The sequence below is a fragment of the Eutrigla gurnardus genome, assembly GCF_963514095.1.
Source record: "Eutrigla gurnardus genome assembly, chromosome: 8".
In the NCBI taxonomy this organism is placed as follows: domain Eukaryota; kingdom Metazoa; phylum Chordata; class Actinopteri; order Perciformes; family Triglidae; genus Eutrigla; species Eutrigla gurnardus.
Window position 1 is genome coordinate 6,095,704 of NC_139922.1, and position 20,171 is coordinate 6,115,874.

General features: G+C 42.9%; 2 protein-coding genes across 2 annotated transcripts in view; both read left to right on the forward strand.

The window, feature by feature from the left end:
* The window catches only part of camkvl (CaM kinase-like vesicle-associated, like), a 36,775-nt gene extending 16,927 nt beyond the window's left edge, over positions 1-19,848 (forward strand). The window contains exons 2-11 of the mRNA XM_084015987.1: positions 10,261-10,367; positions 11,480-11,611; positions 11,941-12,015; positions 12,882-13,020; positions 14,287-14,407; positions 14,854-14,929; positions 15,105-15,241; positions 15,514-15,592; positions 15,681-15,768; positions 17,346-19,848. Coding sequence (XP_083872113.1) covers positions 10,273-10,367; positions 11,480-11,611; positions 11,941-12,015; positions 12,882-13,020; positions 14,287-14,407; positions 14,854-14,929; positions 15,105-15,241; positions 15,514-15,592; positions 15,681-15,768; positions 17,346-18,836 — 2,433 coding nt within the window. The 5' untranslated portion in view covers positions 10,261-10,272 and the 3' untranslated portion in view covers positions 18,837-19,848. The remainder of the gene's footprint in view (positions 1-10,260; positions 10,368-11,479; positions 11,612-11,940; positions 12,016-12,881; positions 13,021-14,286; positions 14,408-14,853; positions 14,930-15,104; positions 15,242-15,513; positions 15,593-15,680; positions 15,769-17,345) is intronic.
* Positions 1-20,171, forward strand: part of LOC311017568 (CD9 antigen-like) — a 130,210-nt gene that overhangs the window by 101,978 nt on the left and 8,061 nt on the right. The gene's annotated exons all lie outside the window — the stretch shown is intronic.

Consider the following 20,171-nt stretch of genomic DNA (forward strand, 5'->3'; position numbering starts at 1 on the left):
TTACAGTCCGTCTCTGAGAAAAGCTCTTAACATGCAAATGCATCTTTACGCTTTATGCAATAGATTTATGTAATATAGAAATGATCCCCTACTCAGCAACCCATCTCTCACTGGCTCCTATAGCTCGCTGCCATGTGGAGCTCTGATTTTCTATTTTGGTTTTTACGTCCAGCTCGGAGAGGAAGTGCCTGCTCCTGCATTATTTGTGAGATTTTGTACATATGAGCGTATATTCAACGTATCAAAACACAGCACACACTATCTATCAGTCAGTCTGTGTATTATATACGAGCCGAGTGTGTGAGCGTGCTGGTTTGCCTCGGGCTGCTCTGGTATCAGAGAGAACAAGTCTGTCAGCCAGATATTGCATCATTCTACGTAAGCTACACCCATACACTCATCTGTCAAAAACAATGTGTATGTAAATGGTCCTCATTTATATAAATGGTCCTCATTTATATAGCGCTTTTATCCAAAGCGCTTTACAGTAATGACTGACATTCACCCATTCACGCACACATTCACACACCGACGGCGGAGTCAACCACGCAGGGCGACAGCCAGCTCGTCGGGAGCAATTAGGGTGAGGTGTCTTGCTCAGGGACACCAGGCACTCAGCTAGGAGGAGCCGGGGATCGAACCGGCAATTTTGCCGTTGCCAGCCAACCCGCTCTACCTCCTGAGCTAATCCCCCCATGTATGTGTGTGTGTATTTTCATTAGAGCGTTTCCTTATTAAGCCTGTTTCTTGTGTATGCCTTGCAGTCACACACACACACACACACACACACACACACACACACACACACACACACACACACACAGGTCTCTTTGGGCAATCAGGGAATTAGTGTTTATAACCAGCACGGAGAAGGACCCATACTGGGAAATCTGCAGAAAGGCATGTAAAGGGTATCGATGCAACACACACACACACACACACACACACACACACACACACACACACACACACACACACACACACACACACACACACACATATATATTGTCTTTTGTTGAAGCGTGTCTGTATGCAGAATGTTAATCCTTTCACCCGTTTTCTCACTCTTGTATCCTGTACTTAATTTTAAGCAGCACATAAATTGCAATAATTGGCCCTTCATCTGCTGCCCCTCTTCATCTCACGGTTTGTAGAGAGTCAGCTGTGTTCTCTGTCACATCCTTGCAACTTTTTAATTTGTCCCACTTTCACGTCACAGCATCCTGATAAGACCTGGGACCAACCTTGGGTTGCTGCTGGCTCCACTCACTATCAAACACACACTCAGGCAATGAGCTCAGTAGGAGTGAATGGAATCATCTTTTTAATACCATTATATGGTTTACTGGAAAGGCCAAGATGATATTAATGGCAATATGAAAGTGCTTCAGCTGCGTCTAGAATATTCATTGTGTTATTATTTCCTAATTACACCCAGTGCAATTCTTACATAAGGTTGTGAATCTAATGACATTTCCTCTAAGGAGTTTTAAAATCCGGAGCGCTAGGATGCTGTGTGAAAAGTACATTTTGGCCATGTTTATTTTCCTGTGTTAAGTTAATCATGAGTGATCTTGATTGATCAATACAGATGAGGCTACATCTGTTATGTCTTGTTATACACAGATTAAGAGATACACAAGAAACAGATTCATCATTAGCAAAGTGCAAAGCAAATACGTAGTAAACTTTATTGGAAATTTTATTAAAACCTGATTGTAATGGTAGACTTAATTACCGCTATGAGGGCTGTTTGGACCCAGAAGGTATCCTTCCGTTTTAAGTGTGTGTGTGTGTGTGTGTGTGTGTGTGTGTGTGTGTGTGTGTGTGTATGTGTGTATGTGTTAGTGTCAACTTAAATGTATTTATTTAATGAACTTGCTCACACATACACAAGGTGGTTGTAAAGTGCAAACATGTCCACAATCCTCCTCGTGTTATTCCCTTTAGTGTAACAGTTGGGTTGTTGGGGGGGGGGGGGGGGGGGGGCATCAGGGGTTATGACTGATGTGGCGACCCCTGATGTTCTTCTCCCCCACCTTGGGGAAGAATTGCCACGATTAAACCTTCGGATTGGAGCACATCTAAAGTGGGGGCAAACAACGATGAGATGAAAGACACACAAAGGCAAGTGAAAGGTTCAGGAGCGTGAAAAACAAGAAAGGGCAGAAAGCAGGAAAAGACACAAGAGGCTTTTAAATGATTAAAGAACAAAAACAAAAAAACTATTCTTTGGGAATCACACACCTGTGTCCATGCTGCTTTGATAGGCGGAGCGACAGGTCAAACACTAATGAGGGATATACTCAGTTTCTCTGTCAGGTAAAGCCGGGCACAGTGTGACGTGCACCGAGCTGTGGAGGTCGTACAGCAGTGGCGGTTCTAGACAAATTTTACTGGGGGGGCCAAGGTGGGGCCAATGTTTGATCAGAGGGGCACATTAAAAAATGGAAAGTGCCGTTCTCACTCTCATCTCGCATCCGGCAAGGCAGTGTTTGGGTGCGTCGCTCTAATTATTCCGTGTAGAGCGCTGAGTCACATTAGTTCCGCTTTTGGCGCTAGCGCATAAAATCGTAATAACTTGATCAATTTATTTCATTTTCATTTTATCATTCAGTCAGCTTATTCAGTCAGCTCTGGGGGGGCCACAGGGGGGGCCTGGGACATTTTTACAGGGGCACTGGCCCCTGTAGGCCCCCGTGTAGAACCGCCACTGTCGTACAGTAGTACCAAGTGTGTGCGCTTGTACGTGTGTGTCACTCAGGTGGGTCGTGATCACATGGAGGCTGACATGCAAGGCCTGTCATCTCTGTGCACACAGGCAGAAGTAACCTGAGGTCAGCCAGAGCTCACTTCTCTGACTCTTCTCCTGAGGCACACATTGACATATATATATATATATATATATATATATATATATATATATATATATATATATATATATATATATATATTTTTTATGAGCGCACACTCACACATATCTTGTTTTTCATCTAATCATACCGTAGATCTAGCGTCACCCCTCAACAGAGCCATCACTTAATCATCGCGTGGTGCAGATATCAGGATTTGATATCGCGGTGAGGCTGATGATGCTGCATCTGCATGACAGGGACACACCCGACCACTAGACTGACGGCAAAGAAACACTCCGCAAAAATCAGCTGCATAAAGCAGGCCGTGAGATGTTTACATAACATACATTTCCAATTATTCTCAGCTCTTCTGTACAGGAGGCGCATCGAAAGTCAAACTAGTCACAGCAGCTCGTCACACGGAACATAGACCTATAATAGGCTGCTTTTTCTTTCCTCTCCTTTTTTTCCTGCAGTTGGACCGAGCATGGGCTTGATAGGATGGGCAACTAAAGAGATGAGTGCCAGTAAATAGCAGATTTTCTTAGAATAACCTTGATGCCGAGAACCTCTGAAACACTTTCCCTCTGAGCTGATGGAAGATTCTATTCCATTTGATTAATTTTTCCAGCCTTGATGCAGCCTAAACACAACACTTGTGAACAAGCACACAGACACACTCACACAAGCAATTTGATTTGGTGCTGAAGATAAATTGTGATGTCTCAGTGTGCCTGAATCACCTGAATCTGTGTGCTTGTGTGTTAATGGCTGTTCAAAGGTTTAACAACATGCATTTGCCAATAATGCTTAATTGTTTTGTTGCATAACAACATTCCTACACCCTTATTCCAGTGCCTTTTCAAAATGAACTTCCGTCTTCACAGGACGAGTGAGTGACAAACAAGTCACGCGAGTATCAACTCACGTGAGTCGAGAGATACTCACGATCTCGCACTTCACTTAATTTGCTCAGAGCGTGTTATAAGGATTCAAGCCTGGTGCATCACAAACAGACGCTGAAGACATGTGCATCAGATGCTGAGGAGATCTGACAAGACTGCTGTATTTGATGCATAGGGAGTGAGAACATGTTGAAATTTACATTTACATTTACTGGTTAGAGATACTTCATGGTTTCAAGAAGAACATCAAGAATGAGTGAAACAACTTAACAAACAATACACTGGATGCTCCATCATCTTTGCATAGAGCGAAAGTGTGTATAGTTTTGTAATGTGGCTTTTAACAGAAGAAAAATATGGAGAATTAAATGAATGACAAAAAAAAAATTTGAATAGAACACCCTACTAATTGCTGCCACTGAAATGTCAAAGTGCCCAGAACACAGCGCCCAGTTTCAGTGATTCAAAGCAGCAACTGCTGCTGAGAGATTTGTGGTGGTTGAAATGTTGCATTGTTCTTCAGTGCTTTCATTTTATCTCTGATATTTATTTCCTTCACCTACCTAGCATATATTCGGAATGCGTGCTATGGATTTGTTTTGCAGAGAGGTTGCCCTGTCAGCATGCTTTTAAATGCATTCTGACTTTGGGGACATGGCCTGTTGGCACATACCCACATGCACCCACACTTGCGCATACAGACCCGTGTGCATAGTTGCGAAGCTGTGAGGTTGAGAGGCATCTGCCTCTGCACTTCTGTACACTTTGTTCTCATGTACACTTTTTCTCTCTCTACCCTTTTCACTTACTTACCTTTCCTTTCTGTTCCCATTGTTTCTCACCTCTTTCCTCGTCTCCTATCTTTTCATCTCTTCCCTTCTTGCCCCCTTTCTACTTATATCCTCCCATATCCATACCGCCTCCTACTCTGTTAACTTCAAGGTTCGTAATGACTCAGTATTCTGCAGGCATGGTGTCTTAAAGGAGTTTTTACGGCGAGAAACACTTACTGAATCCGAAATCTTCACACCTAAATATGTAAGATCTGGCCTTACTTTTACAAAACAACAAAACTTCAACAAAACGTTCAGAAAAATTAACTAACATTGTCAGTATAATGGGCTGGATTGTTGATGTTATGTCAAAGACATCTATGTGTGCAGTGATACCAACCGAACAGAGCATACACAGATAGCCTTGTCCAATCCTCTTTTGTAATACTACTTGTAGTCATTGTGTCCAAATCCACGGATCCATGGACATTTTTTCTGGGGTTTCAACAGTAGAGAGAAGTTTAATCAAACTATGATGTCAGATGTCCATGGTGAGCAGCTTGATAGAGCTTGACAATAACTTTACAATGGCATCTGTCCTGCCATTGGAGCTGACTGGCTAATTGCTAGCCCCCCCCCAGAATTAATTGGAACAATTGCTTTCTCAAACGGCCTTTTCATGTAACAATGTCAGATGAATCAACTCAAGATTGAAAGGTCTGGACCCAGGCAACATTTTCATAGTTTGTTTATTGGATTGAATCCAAAGTGGCAGAAACCAGAACTCGTATTTTCATTTCGTCCTCCCATCCACAAGAAGACTGCTTCACCGGGAGACGGACCTTGAGTTAGAAGTTAGCTGAAGCAACTTGGATTGAGCCAGCACAAACCCCAGCATAGGGAGGCACAGTGGACTGGACACATAGGTCAGGTCTAACCTGTGCAAAGATTATTTTATGCTCGTGGCATCCATAAGGGGTTGTGAGCTTTTGCACGGCCAGTGTAACATCACACCTCCTCATCCCAATTCCACGTCATGGGGCTCAAGTCTGCAACAGTTTGCTGATTTGCTGATCTGTACATGGACCGTACAGCCAGTTTGGGGCACACTCAAGATGTCTAGCTGTCATGATCTTGTGTTTGGTCTTGATTTCCTCTGTTATTTTGTAGTTTCTGTCTCTTGTGTTTGGTCTTGTTGATTTTCTGTTCATTTTGTAATTTCCTCTTTAGGTATCTTGACATCCCGACCCTCATGTGTTCCCCTCCCGATAGATCACTCTGCCTCTCTAAAGGCGGGTCCACACCGCACCGACTGCCCGACTCGCGTCAGTAAATGAAGTCGGGCTACTTAATATGGCCGACTCGAATGGCGGATTACACATTTGAATCGGCTGAAATGAACGCCGACGTGGGCCGATTCGAGCGACCACACCAAGGAGACTCATGTTACGGACGCCGACTCTCTCAAAGACGCCGATTTTCGGTCCGGTGTGGACCCGCCTTAATGTGTCTCACCTGTTCCTTGTTGTCTCCCCGCCCCCCCGCTTTGATTCATCCTGTCAGCCTGCCCTCATGTCTGCTCACCTGTGTATTGTTTTGTAATTAGTGTCTGTTAGTCTGTATTTCTCTGTGTCTTTGGGTCTGTCCACATGGCAACGTTTTTTTTGTGTGTAAACGCAGAAGTCTTGCATGTCTGGGCCGACCGTCCAAATTGAGTTTTTGGTGCCTGTAAATGCAGTTTTTTGAGACTAGGTCCCAGGGTGAAAAAGTCAAAAACGCCGCCCTTGCGTTTCGTGTTTGTGTCTACAGCAAATAAGCATATGTGATGATCGCCCCACCCCTTGACCCTCTAGCCTTTGACCTCTTATTCGCCATCTTTGTGTTATTCTTGTTGTGTTCGGTTTCTTCTTCTACTGTCTATGTTTGTTTACAGCGTGCAAGCTTTATGCGCATGCTCCGCCTCTTCTTCTCCGTTTTTTGGTGTATTTTTGTAACAGAAACAGCGCCACATATAGGCCTGCAATATGTACTATTTTACGTTTGCTGCTTGCCTTTTTGTGACCGCTCTGTAAGTTTAGTTTCTGCTTTTATGTTGTCCCTGTGTTCCTGTAGCCTGCCTTCGTTTTTTGACTGCATGTGTTTTTGCTTCCTTTTGTCATTAAATCTTCACTCCAGTTATCCTGTCTGCTTTTGGGTCCTAATCCATGTTCCTTATCCACCAACATAACTATCTAAATATCTAATATCTAAAATGGCAGTGTTCTTGTTCTCATACTTTCAGCAGTTTGGTTCAATTTTGCATATTATGCCCAATTGATAGTTAGTAATTGTATATTTCTTTCATTACTGAGGACTGTAAATATAGATTGTATGGACCCAGTAGTAGAGGTGAAATGTTGGCCAGATCTGGGACTACAGTAACACCTGACTGGAGAAACTGGACCCCTGTGTACAGACACCTTATGCTCGTCGAGATGAGCCAGGCCTGTGCAGAATCCATCACTGGCAATCGCCACACGATGCATGCTGGTTAGTTTTGTGTCCGACTTGATCCTGACTTGCTCTGTCGTCATGAACACGTGGGCAACCATCGATCAAGGCGGCCGCAGTTTTTAGAGAAAGGCGCCTGCAAGTCCCGGGGCATGATGGGAAACGCCTGGATCTAGCCTCATCTAAGAGCTGATTGGCTCTTAGATTTGACAACAAACGGCACGTTTAGTAGAAAATGCTAATTTCCTGTGATTCTAATATTTAATGTGAAATTGTGGGCTATTAGTCTCAGGTTGTGCTCGTTCAACCTGTTAAACATATCTTGTGTGGTTGATAATAATAATAATAGAGGTTATGTATATAGCCCTTATCAAAACGAGCAATTAGCCTACGATGTGCTTTAAGGGACAGACATAAAAGAAACCCGCCAGATTCACACACATTTAATATAGTATAACTGTCAGACTTGTATTATGTGCAATAATACTTATCCATCCATCCATCCATTTTCTACCGCTTATCCTGTATTTAGGGTCACGGGGGGGCTGGAGCCGATCCCAGCTGTCATTGGGCGAAGGCAGGGTACTCCCTGGACAGGTCACCAGTCTATCACAGGGCCAACATGTAGAGACAAACTAGCAGTCACGCTCACATTCACACCTACGGTCAATTTAGAGTCACCAATGAACCTATCCCCATCCTGCATGTCTTTGGACTGTGGGAGGAAGCCGGAGAACCCGGAGAGAACCCACGCTTACACGGGGAGAACATGCAAACTCCACACAGAAGGAACCCGGGGCCGACCCGGGGATCGAACCCTGGACCCTCTTGCTGTGAGGCGAGAGTGCTACCCACTACACCACCGTGAAGCCCAATAATACTTATATCCACTATATTTTATGATACTGCTTCCTTGACAGCTGGTACACTACCAGCTGTCAGCTGAGGCGGAGCATGCGCATAAGTGGATATAACTGTGTTTTTATATACATACATACATTATGTTCATAATTACATATATTTGGTGGCATCATTTTATACTTTATATTTTTATATAAATTATTATTTGACTCTTTATTTCCTGACTCTTATAAAGCAACTGCAGCTGTACATTTTCCAGAGGGGTTACTAAAATATTCTGATTCTGATTTCCACAGATATTAATGAACAAATAGAAATAAATGCGAACATGGTCGAAAACTACAGATAGCCTCTAGATCACGTCTAACAGGATGTAACTTTTTCTATGACTTCCTGTCAAATCTTCGAACGCTGAAACTGTCCGACTGGAGTGCATCTTTTAGGCTCCCCCTCTTGCTGCTGCCGCCTGCTCTCGTCTACTTTCCTGGCGAGGCGCAGTTCATCTCCAACGAGCCTGATGATACGCTGACAGATTTTGTTTCCGTGACCAAGTTTTAGAGCAGGCAAAAGACTAAAAACTGTCTAGAACCTTCTCAAAAGTTAACATCTCAAAATGCATTGGCAAGTTTATCTGCTGACATTTGTTACTTGGCAGTTCCTATATTTCAGTGGGGACACTGTGTTCCCACAGGGATGGAGTCACTCCATTCACATCAAGCCAGCATCACCTTCATCAACATCCTGGACGCTGCATTGGAATGCTGTTGTGCTTACATAATCTCCTGGCAGACTACGCCTTTTCAATCCACCGCTAAATTCCCCTCGGTCTCACTGGGGCATTACGCTCGCACAAGGACGCACATATGGACACATGTACACACACACAAGCACACACCCTTCTACTCAAAGTCATATTTGCACGTGACATACCCGCATCAACCTTTGCACTTTGCTTCAGACACGCTCTCTCATGCAAGTACTCACATACACACAAACAGTATCGCAGCGCTCTGGATTAGGGGTACAGATTAGAGATTAGGGCCAGCACTGGGATTACACAGTACTCTCCAGCCCCGCCTACACCATAGATCAGAAACACCTCTGCCCCCTATCATCTACAATGGTGATAAGAGTGAGAGAGAGTGAGGATTGTACATCACTGATATTCATTTGTTAATCCTTAATTAGCAGCTGCAAAATTGCATTACCTCGGAGGCTTTCTATTGTCTAGCTCTGTATTTTTCTCAGTTCCCTCCTTTCTCTGTCTCTGTCCTTCACCTACACACAACCGTTGGCTGCCTCTAGCATCACTCACACCCTCACCTCTTATCACGTATTCCCCGATTTGGTCAATTCCATGGATTAGACTCCATGTGGTGCCAAGCCCTAACAGAGATAGGAGATAAACTGGAGGAAGACATTCCCACAATAGAAGTGAATTACAGGAACGGGTTTGTCAGGTTTTCATGAGAGTGGAATGACATTGAGGATAGACGGCTGAAGCTTCCAGGGAATCTGTGTCCTACAGTAGATGGAGTGTTAAAGGGATGTGGGTGAGAATTGCCTGAGGACTGTGGTGAGATGGTATATCGATTGCTGATTCACTATCTAGAGCCTTGATTTTCTACCTGGGCGTTTGGGACCTCCTGTGGGGTCACCAGTTATTTTAGGGTGGACATGATATGATGTGTATAAAAATATGTGTGTGTGTGTGTGTGTGTGTACAGTTTTTATATATATATAGCGAGAGAGATTGTATGTGTACATAATATGATTCATAATCATAGATGCTGGAATAGTTGCCATATTATTCCCCTTGTGAAGTGTCTCTTTCACACACACACACACACACAGACACACACACACAGAATATAAACAAAAAATGTTCCCATCAATATTAAAAGCGATGTTACTCAGGCCACCAGTGATTGCTGAGGGAGACAGCTGCTTTAGGGATACTGGGACACTGCCCTTTATAAATAAAGTTTAACTTGAACTTGACAGACGTTGCACAGAATCTGCAGACTTTAGCAGAGTAGAGCGGAGCTTAGTGGGTAGCTTAGTATCTGTTGACAGAGATGGCACGCAACCAAGAAGCCTTGGTATCCAGATTCATTGAGAAATGGGCTGTATCTGTGTTTCTCCACTGTACTGTATATTTTTAAGGCTGATAGTCCCTTGGTGTCTCTGACTTTATACCACTGGAGGCTTTCATAATGTTTCATCAGTACCTCTTTTCCTCTTTAACATGCTGATCCAAGCTGCCCTGCAGTCTCTTTATCCACATCTAACCTGAAGGTGTCATCAAAGTCCTTTATGCTTTACTTCCTCCCTTTGTAGTGCAACGATTGAAATGTCATTTTCTTTATTCCTTAGGTGAATGCCGTCATGCCATTTGGGTGCCTTGCCCTGCGAGATGGGCGGAGTTATGATAGCATGTCTGATGTCACAGACAAATATGAGATTGGACAGGTTCTCCGAGCGTAAGTACCATGAAGCTTTATGCATGGAGCTCTGTTGCCTTTCCCCCTCTTTTCCCATGTTGAATTCATGGACAGATTCCAGTACTCCCAAATGGTCTTTATTCTCTTCATGAATTATTTAAAATTGGATCATTTTCCCTGCAAATTTGGTTTGGCACATTGATGAAGAAATGACAGAAGGAAATAGCATGAGGCTAGTGAGTAGCAGACTTAAGAGACATATTTTTTTTAATTTGAGTCAACCAATTGTCTGTATATTATATTTTGATAATGACAGTTCACGAAACACACTGTTGGAGGTCTATGATATATTCTTTTTAAGTATTCTGCATCGTGCCTTGAAGAAAATCAAAAAAATATTTTGGACATATTTTCAAAGAGCTGTGAAAATCACTGCAGCTAGAAGCAGCTTGACTGGTCGAACACTGAAGTGTTCTTCTCATGAAAAGCTCTCCTTGACACACACACACACACACACACACACACACACACACACACACACACTCATACCAATCAGTGTAAGATGCCATATGGCAACATCAGCATCTGGCCTCAGAGGTTTCTGCTCTATAACACAAACACAAACATTAACTCGCAATGAAGTGCGCACATTTGCTGCGCATGTGCTTTTAATTTCATGAAGGAAGACGGTGGTAAGGCTCTATCACCATTCATGCATTATTTGGATGACTTAAGGTTAAAAAGAATGTCTTCATTTTTACATATTTGAATTGTTATGACTATTCATGAATAGTCTACAAAGAACGAAACGGTTATATTAAGTGGGCATGTAAGATTTAATATGAAATGTGTAGTTTAATTTTGCATCACACAGCTTCTCGAAATCCATTTGGCTGAAGCACCGTAGACAATGCCCAGCTCTTGATGGCTATATACCTATTTCAGATGTTTTATTTATGACCCATTAACCTACTCAATGACTCCTCCCCCAATGAAATTCTTCTTCACTATATTTCACCAAAAAAACAAACATTTTTTTCAAAAAAACAAGATGTGATCAACAACATCTGTATCGTGATTTTGTGCTCCAACCTTATATTTACCTTATCTGCGTCTCTTTGTCTGTCTCTGTATTTCTTCTTCTTGCGTAGGAAGGAGTTCTGCGAGCTGTGCCTGGCTAAGGACAGACAGACGGACAAGGTGTTTGTCTGCAAGAAATTCCTCAAGAAAGACGGCAGGAAAGTCCGCAAGGCTGCCAAGAACGAAATCATGATCCTGAAATTGTACGCAGTCCGTCAGTGGACAGATGGGTGTATGATTTAGGGGATGGAGAGAAGCGGAGAGAGGGAGAATGAGAGAATGATTTGCTATTTGTTCATATTTCCAGTCGCACAATCTATGCAATAACCCCGGTTTATAATGTAAGCTCAGGTATTTGTGACTTCTGCTTTGCGCCGTATTTGAAGTATGTTCTCAGCTAAAGGGATTCACGCCCACACAGTCTTGTTTGTATATAAGGCTATTCCACAGCCAGAGAAGGTTTAGCACCCTTCAATTGCATGTGTTACTCTTCACTACAGTTACAGTCTGTGACTCCTTTGTGCCTTTCCAGGGTCAACCATCCAAACATTCTGCAGCTGATAGACACATTCGAGACTCGGAAAGAATACTTCATCATCCAGGAACTGTGAGTGCTTCTTTTTACGGTTTCATTTTCTTCTGTCAGCGTTCACAACAAGGTGTTCTCATGTGGGCATGTCTCATTTGTGTATGTGCCCTCATGTGCCTGAACACACACAAGTCCATCAGCTAGAGGGTAGGGGTTGAGTCAACTCTCTTATTACTGTGTGCTCTGCTGCTCCCCTCAGCAACAGAGGAAGGTGTTAGCTTTTATGAGGTGTTGGCTCTTAGTAACAGTCGACATTTCTCAGTGCTCCTCAAGCACTGCTTTGCCATAATAGGGTTGATTATGCTCATAACGGAGAGCTATGATGTCAGAGCGGGCCCAATCCCTGTCACTTGTCACTTTTTTTTATATTTGCAACTTATTTGAAAGCAATAACATTAATTGGAGCAGAGTGGAAAACATAGAGTATTTCCTTTCTGTTACTGAAGATAAAGAGAGACAGAAACTCAAAGTGATTGCAGTCTTCTGTGTGTGAATCAGCCCATTTATGATTTGTTGGTGTCCGATGAAAGCGCACACGTTTTCCCAGCCAACAGTCCTAGTGAAGGCAATACGCGACGATCGCACGCACCTCATACACTCAGAGTTGACCAAGCCTTTTAGAGTAATGACCGGTGCTCTACTTTTTAATTGCTCAGTGCTCGCTTTAGGCCAGTAGAAGCAGATTACCTTAGCCTACTACAACAAAACAAGACTTTGATAACTGTGTTACTGAAAGCTTAAAGTGAATTATTTTGTTGCAACATGTGGTGGCACCAACTTGCATTCATTTTTAATAGTAAAAATGTGTGTACTGATGTGTGTGTGTGTGTGTTGATGTTTGTGTGTGTGTGTGTGTGTGTGTGTGTGTGTGTGTGTGTGTGTAGTGCCACAGGGGGAGATGTATTTGACTGGATTTTGGACCAAGGGAATTACACAGAGAGAGATGCATCGAACGTCATCAGACAGGTCCTCGAGGCTGTGGCATACTTACACTCCCTCAACATAGTTCACAGGAACCTGAAGGTACATGCTCGCTCTCTTTCTCCCTTTCCCTACATGAGGCCGTGTGTGGTGAGTGTCGTTACTATGAGATATAAAAGCACTGGTGTCTTGCCTCTACAAATACAGGAAGAAATATAACAAAAAGATTTGAAGAGTGAGTGGCATTTGTTCGCCGTAACACCCCAGAAAGCAATTTTCAGTATGTAGTCAGCAGAATCTCTTTGGAGAAACATAAAAGCATTGCACTGCCATCTCAGTTAATGACTCAATGTTTGATAACCTCTTTAGCAAGGGAGTAAACACGGTCTTCATTTCTTAATGCAATCTCTAGTGATACAGGCACACAAATACAGATTTATATCTTTAGTTCCCATTACCAACCCATTAGCATCGAATTACATGTCTTGGGCTTCAGACTCCCCCTACTGGTAGAACCTGGATTTTTTTTCATTCTACATTGCATACCGGTATACATTATATGATCACACACTCTCCCTCATCAGACAAGCCCTGATGCTTCCTTTAATTAGGTTGTTTCAGAAGATTCTTTTGCCCTATCCTTTTTGTCAAGAAATGACATGATTCTTTGTTACAGTATTATAGTGCATAATACAGTATTACCACTGTAATGTTTTACCTGACTGGCAGTTTGAACTTGGCATGTAAAACCAAGATCAATTGTTAGTTGTTGTTTTTTTTTTAATATATATATATATATACGTATATATATACTGTTGCCCATAAAGTTGGAATATTTAGTAGTCACTGGTTATTACTATTTAAATGCATCCGTAATCACTTTTGATCAGGTGCAATGATTAATTTATTTATTATATGAAAGAAGAAGAATCAGCTTCATGGCTTCTTGACCTGTAAATGGTAAATTAACCTGCATTTGTATGGTGCTTTTCTAGCTCACTAGCTACTCACGGTGCTTCACACTACAGATCAGGATCTAATGTTATCTAACTCATTCATACACATTCACATGTCGATGGCACAGCATCAGGGGCGATTGGGGGTTCAGTGTCTTGCCCAAGGACACTTGATGCAGACTGGAGGAGCTCCACCTCTGAGGCACAGCCGCCCAACCTGTCAAGAGTTGCCTATTGTTGTCTTAATGCCTCAATCCAGTTGAGCTTTTGTTGCTGACATTATTGAAGGTTGCAATGGTATTATTATTTACTATCTGCTGATTATCAATTCGGCTGAAACAATTGGATAGTGTGACTTCAGTTTGTCTGGATTTGTATGACAATACTTAATGATGTCTCCTCTTTTATTTAGCTGGAAAACTTGATGTACTACACAGAAAACAACCACAACAAAGTAGTTCTGCGAGATTTCTACCTGTCCAAGTTTGAGAATGGACCCATCACAGAGCCTTGTGGAACACCAGAATACCTAGGTAGGATACTCTCCGCTATTTGTAGTTCTGTTTTTATATAGAGTATTACTTTATTTCTTTATGTTTCTCTGTCTCTCATCCACTTATACGTCCTTCCATTAGCTTTACCTTGTATTTGTGTATAAAGGCATGCAGGCTTTACCTTCTTCATGTCTTTGCTTCCTTTTGCTTTTGAAGATCAAAATCTGTCAAAGACAAACATTTATAGTGGGAAAAAAGTCATGAAACCGAGTGAAAGATGTACACACAATTGAAAGCACCTAAATCTTGCCTTCTCCCACTCCTCCTCTCTTTTCAAATCCACTGATCTCCTGTACTGTCTCTCTCCCCTTTCTCTCTCTGAGGTTTATGAATGCTGTGCAATGGTTACCAAAATGAAAACACAGCCATTTGAAACTCTCTTATTCCCTGTCTCTATCTCTGCTCTTCTGTTCACTGTCTCTCAGCTCCTGAAGTGGTGGCTCGTCACCGATATGGTCGTCCTGTGGACTGCTGGGCTGTGGGTGTCATTATGTTCATACTGTGAGTCTCCATAACCAAAGTTATTGAACCTATAATTCAACAAGCAGGCCAATAAAAACTGAGCTGCATATACAATGTCAGCTGAATAATTGCTATGTTGTCTATGAAGGATATTTCCAGTTTCATATAACTTCCCTTCCTCTGTCTGTTTATGTATGTTCCTCTTTTTTTGCAGTTTATCAGGTAACCCTCCATTTTATGATGAGACAGAGGAGGAGAACACAGATCTACATAATCGCATCATCTTCTGTCGCATTGTTGCCGGTGACTTTGAGTTTGATTCTCCGTACTGGGATGACATTTCACCTGCAGGTACATAGTTCTACCACATGATGGCATTAAATACAGTTGCGTTGAAGCATTGGGATTGGTAGTCAGAAAGTTAGTTTGTCCATCAATTGCCTATATGTAAAGAATACGTCAAATATTCTAGGTTACATAGCTTATATTTTCTACTCTTCACAACCAAACCAAATCATCCTCCATGATTTATCAAAATGTACATTCTCTTTTGAGAAAAGCATTATGATGATAAAGATGATGTCACTTGAATTGACCTTTTGTCTTCATTGCTTCTGTCTCAGCTAAGGAGCTCGTCTGTCGACTCATGGAGGTGGACCAGATGCTGAGAATCACGGCGCAGGATGCACTTTGGCATGAATGGTAATTGTGTGCACATGATCACATGAGTAAAAACATCTTTGCACACATCTACAGAGTTTACTCACTTGCTGTCTGTAACCTGTGCTAGGATTGCAGGGAATGGTGCATCAGAGAAGAACCTAAAGGATGGTGTGTGTGCCCAGTTTGAGAAGAACTTTGCAAAGGCCAAATGGCGGGTATGAATTCACTCTCACTCTGATTCTGTAGTAAATATAGTTTGTGATACTCTAGCCAAGAAAGCAGCAGAGGAAAGGGAGGAGAAACCAGATAAAGTATACGGCCAATAATAAAAGTGACTACAGTAAAAATTAAATCGATGATTGTGTCGAAAATTGGTCAATATGTTATGCTGATTGCACATGAGGTGCTTTTACAGATGTAGATGTACAATTTGCAAATTATTTGGTGGTGTTCATATGGATATCTGGGGGGTGTGAATGCTGAAGACCAAGAAGAAGGATGTCAAGATGGCAGAGCAGACCTAAAAGCAAAAGTAAACGTTATAACCCTCTTCTCTTTTTCCCCATGTGGTTCCCAGGAGTTGAAGGTATTGTAGTTCATTATGAGGGAGAGTGGAAGAACAGCGCATGGGCAGAAACTCACATTCAGTCTGGCATGATCCAATAATAGAACATCTTTCTAATGGCTAAACATCCTCTTTAATTAAAAAGAGGTTTAATTATCGACCAATCAGCAAACAGTTGAGTTAAACCGTCCACCTCGAGATGTATTGGCCATGTTTAGGCTGGTGAGACTCTCCTCAGAAGCTCTGTTCTTGCCGACTGTCACTCCTGTCCTGTCCCAGAAGAGATCCATCCACTCTGCCCCACATTTATTCATTGGATTAAGACCCAGATGTTCAAAGTGGCCCGCTCTGCTCCTTTCTTACTCCTCATCTGCACTAGTCTTTGAAACCAGATTGGTAAAAACAGCAATATGCTCAGCAACAGGGAAGAGGGTTTGCTTATTGCTTGTGTCGTTTTTGCATCTGTGTAGATAAGGAGAGGGAGTATCGGAAAGGATATAAGGGATATAGGCCACTGTGGACTGTTGAACTGCAGTGATTTCAACTATAAGGCCCTCTGTCATTCCTCTTACATTAATCCTGGCTCATTGCCCCATACTGTACCTCAGTGTTACATTCAAGTCATACTTCAAGCTGTACAGAAGCTTCTCAGTCAAGCCATGTAGTATTCTGTGACATTTCTGTGTCCAAATGGCTTTCCACTTCCAGAGAATCAATTACCTGGTTTAGAAACAACTTCCAAGCTCACACATTTTCCCTAACTCCTCAAGAGTTTGTAGATCAAAAGGAGTCAGATGTGTGTAAGAGTGAGGGAAAGGGAGATGTACATGTATCTGTTCACTTACCTTTTCCAGACAACAAGCAATCAAGGAGTGACATGGAGAGAGTGAGTCTTGAGATTGATTTAAACCAGGGTACAATGTGTCATAGCCTCCTGGAAGTAAACAACTGGCACCAATCTTACTGCACTGACACTTCACACAAATCACATCTCAGCGCTTAGTATGATGATGCTGGATCGTGGTGCCGTGACAGGCTTTTTGGCAAATGCTTCGTTCGTTTGTCTTCGAAGCTTATTTTATATGCTTTGCCATAACCAAATATAGTATCAAAAATATTGATTTTTTTGAGGGATACAATTCAATTTGGGTGTTAATAAATATTGTGAATTTCTATTTACATTGCTATCCTTCTCTCCTTTTTCCTTTGCTTCTGTCTGTTTTGCAGAAAGCGATCCGTGTCACCACCTTCATGCAACGATTAAAGAATTCAGAGGCACTGATTGACAGTTCAGCCGAGGCTCAAGGCAGTGAGGAGGTGGGAGATGGTGAAGGGGTTGTGTCCCAGGGGACAAGTGACGAGGGAGAGAAAGGGACAAGTGATGGAGGGGTGACGTCAAGTAGTGTGTCTTTGGAAGTTACTGTTGAAAATACACCAGTGGGTATGGACCAGGATGAGGGGAAGAGTAAGGTAGGCGATAAACAGGATGAGGCGGAGATGAGTATAGGCCCTTCGGTGGGAACTTCCCCATCAGATATTCAGGAGCCTCTCAGTCGACAAATCCAATCCAATGCAGCTCCCACACTCGCACAGGGGGAGACTGATCAGGTCGGTGCAAAGAAAGCAACAGGTGATGGAACCAGAAAAATGGCTGCCAATTTTGGTCCAAATAAAGTTGTTCCAGGAACCAAACCAACCCCTGTGATGACGCCTGACCCCTCCAAGCTGTCGGAAGGTTCTTCGGGTATTAACCTTGACAAAAAACACACATCCGCCTCCCCTGATCCAAGCAGCAAACGGAAGATGGCTGCAACACTCCACGGCCTTCCACCCACAGACTCCGCCACTGGAACTGCCTCACCAGAGAAGAGGCCAGCCGGCCAGAGGGAGCAGAAGGATGAGACTGATGAAAGCTGGTGTCAGACACAAGTACCTGAGGCAGTGGCAGAAAGATCAATGGCAGTCACTCCAGCAATAGGGCCTGGAGCCGGTGTGGATGTAGGACTAGGAGTAAGGTTAAGGGGTGATGCTAGCTCCGTGGGTAAAAAAGATGTGGGTGCCAGGACAACAGATAGATACAGTGCTGAGTTTAGCATAGCAAGGCCAGGTCCTGCGACAGGACCGGGTTGTTATGCAGTAGGTAGCTCTGCTAGTTTGGGCCGTCACGCCACACCGTACAACCCAGAAGTTGGGACTGTAGGGATGGGGATGGCAGGGAGCTATGTGAGTCCATACAGTTCTCTGTATACCAGTGGAGGAGGGATGTACGGGACTGGGCTTCCACATGGAGGAGGCGGGAGCAGCGCCACAAGCGACTGGCAAATGGACAGTGTGATCGAGCAAATAGAAAAGCAAATGGCTGCCGTACTAGAGAAGATTGAGGGAGACATGCCCTCGCTGCTGGAGCAAATCAGTGACTGCCCCGCTGAACCGCCGCGTGCAAGGAGCACACACTCCTCACCTGTCACCTCCCGTACCCGCTCCTCACAACACTCCACGACTGCATCATCGGCCACTCCTCCGCCTCTTCCAACCTCTCCTAGGCCTGCACTGCCGTCTCTCCCCCGCCTTACTATCCCTCCGCCCTCCTATCCCCCACCCTCCCCACCCACACAGTCCTCACCTCAGGCTGCAGGAGAGCAGGAAGCCACAGATGGACAGAGGGATGCTGCTTGTTCCAGCCAGTCCCCCAGAGCTGGGATGGGTAGGGGGCTATGAAGCAGGTGTCCATGATGCAATACGCAACACTGGGAACATTGGATATCTAGTTTAGTTTGGAAGGTTTAAAGACTGTGTCTCACCCAGAAGTGTCAACCATTTACTCCCCAGAAGAAAAGTTACAATGCAGTGTTGTTTGGTTTGGGCTGTGTGTTTATAGTGAGAGAAAAGTCTATCGCACTCAAATACTTAAATGACTGGAGTATAGGGGGAGTAGCGTAGGCTACTGTCTCTCTATGACAGCTGCAAACAGAAGATCTCAAAAGTTTGTTTGCATCTCAAATCCAGATTGTGCACATACTGGAATCTAAGCACTCAGTGCAGTTAGCAACTTATGAATCTACACAAGTAAGAAAAGCTTGGTAAAGTTCTCAGCTAATAGTACGAGTTACAGTGAGGAAGTGATTTGCATTATTCCCTACAAACTGTAAATACATAAAAAGGATTGGGTCTGTCATTTTTGCTCTACTCCAATGTTCTAAACATCCTCATATACAAACTAACATTTACTTTCCAAATCATGTCGTCCCATTTCATTATTTTGTTGTTCCTTTTTTATTCATGTAGCTACTCATTGTATGGTGAGGCTGCAAAATCATGAGCTTGCAGTCAGAGTTGTACAGACATTTGTGAAACTGAACTGATTTAAACTATTTCAACTTGAACTCTCACTCAAAGTCTTGAGCTGTCTGAGTTGCTCTAACCCGTTGGAGAGAGGAAACATTTTAAGATGCGAGACATTGTCTAAAGGCTTCGCAATAACACACAAACACCTAGTACACAGACACACACATCTCCTCTTTTTTGACCCAAAAATTGTACCCTTAAAGTTTGTTTTCGTCTTTATCCAGTTTTGTCGACACATTCATTTGTTACAGTTAATTGGACAGTACTGTCTATATGTTCCTTTTTATCATGTGAAATATTCGTTCTGAAGTTCATTCTGCTTTTGATCTATGTAATACCATACAAGTCTGAACATCCTCTATTCTATCCCAATGTAAACTGTGCTCTGTTTGCAAGAATTTCAATTAAACTTAAAAAAAACAAAAAAACAGCTGGATCTTGAGTTGTTTCATTGATTAAATTCGTTTGTTTTGCGCTAGTGATTGAAGAACCGTTATCCAATGAATTCACACAGAGCTGTATTATCACGTCATGCCTACAAGTCCCATCTGGCCCCGCGTGAACTTTGGGTTAGTCTATACTCGTGAAGGCACGGGGGTGAAGAAAATATTCGTGAACAGTTAACATGTGACTTAAATATCAGTAGTGTATAATTCATTACACTGCATCTTCTATTTCGTGTAGTTCAACATTAAAGAAGACGAATCC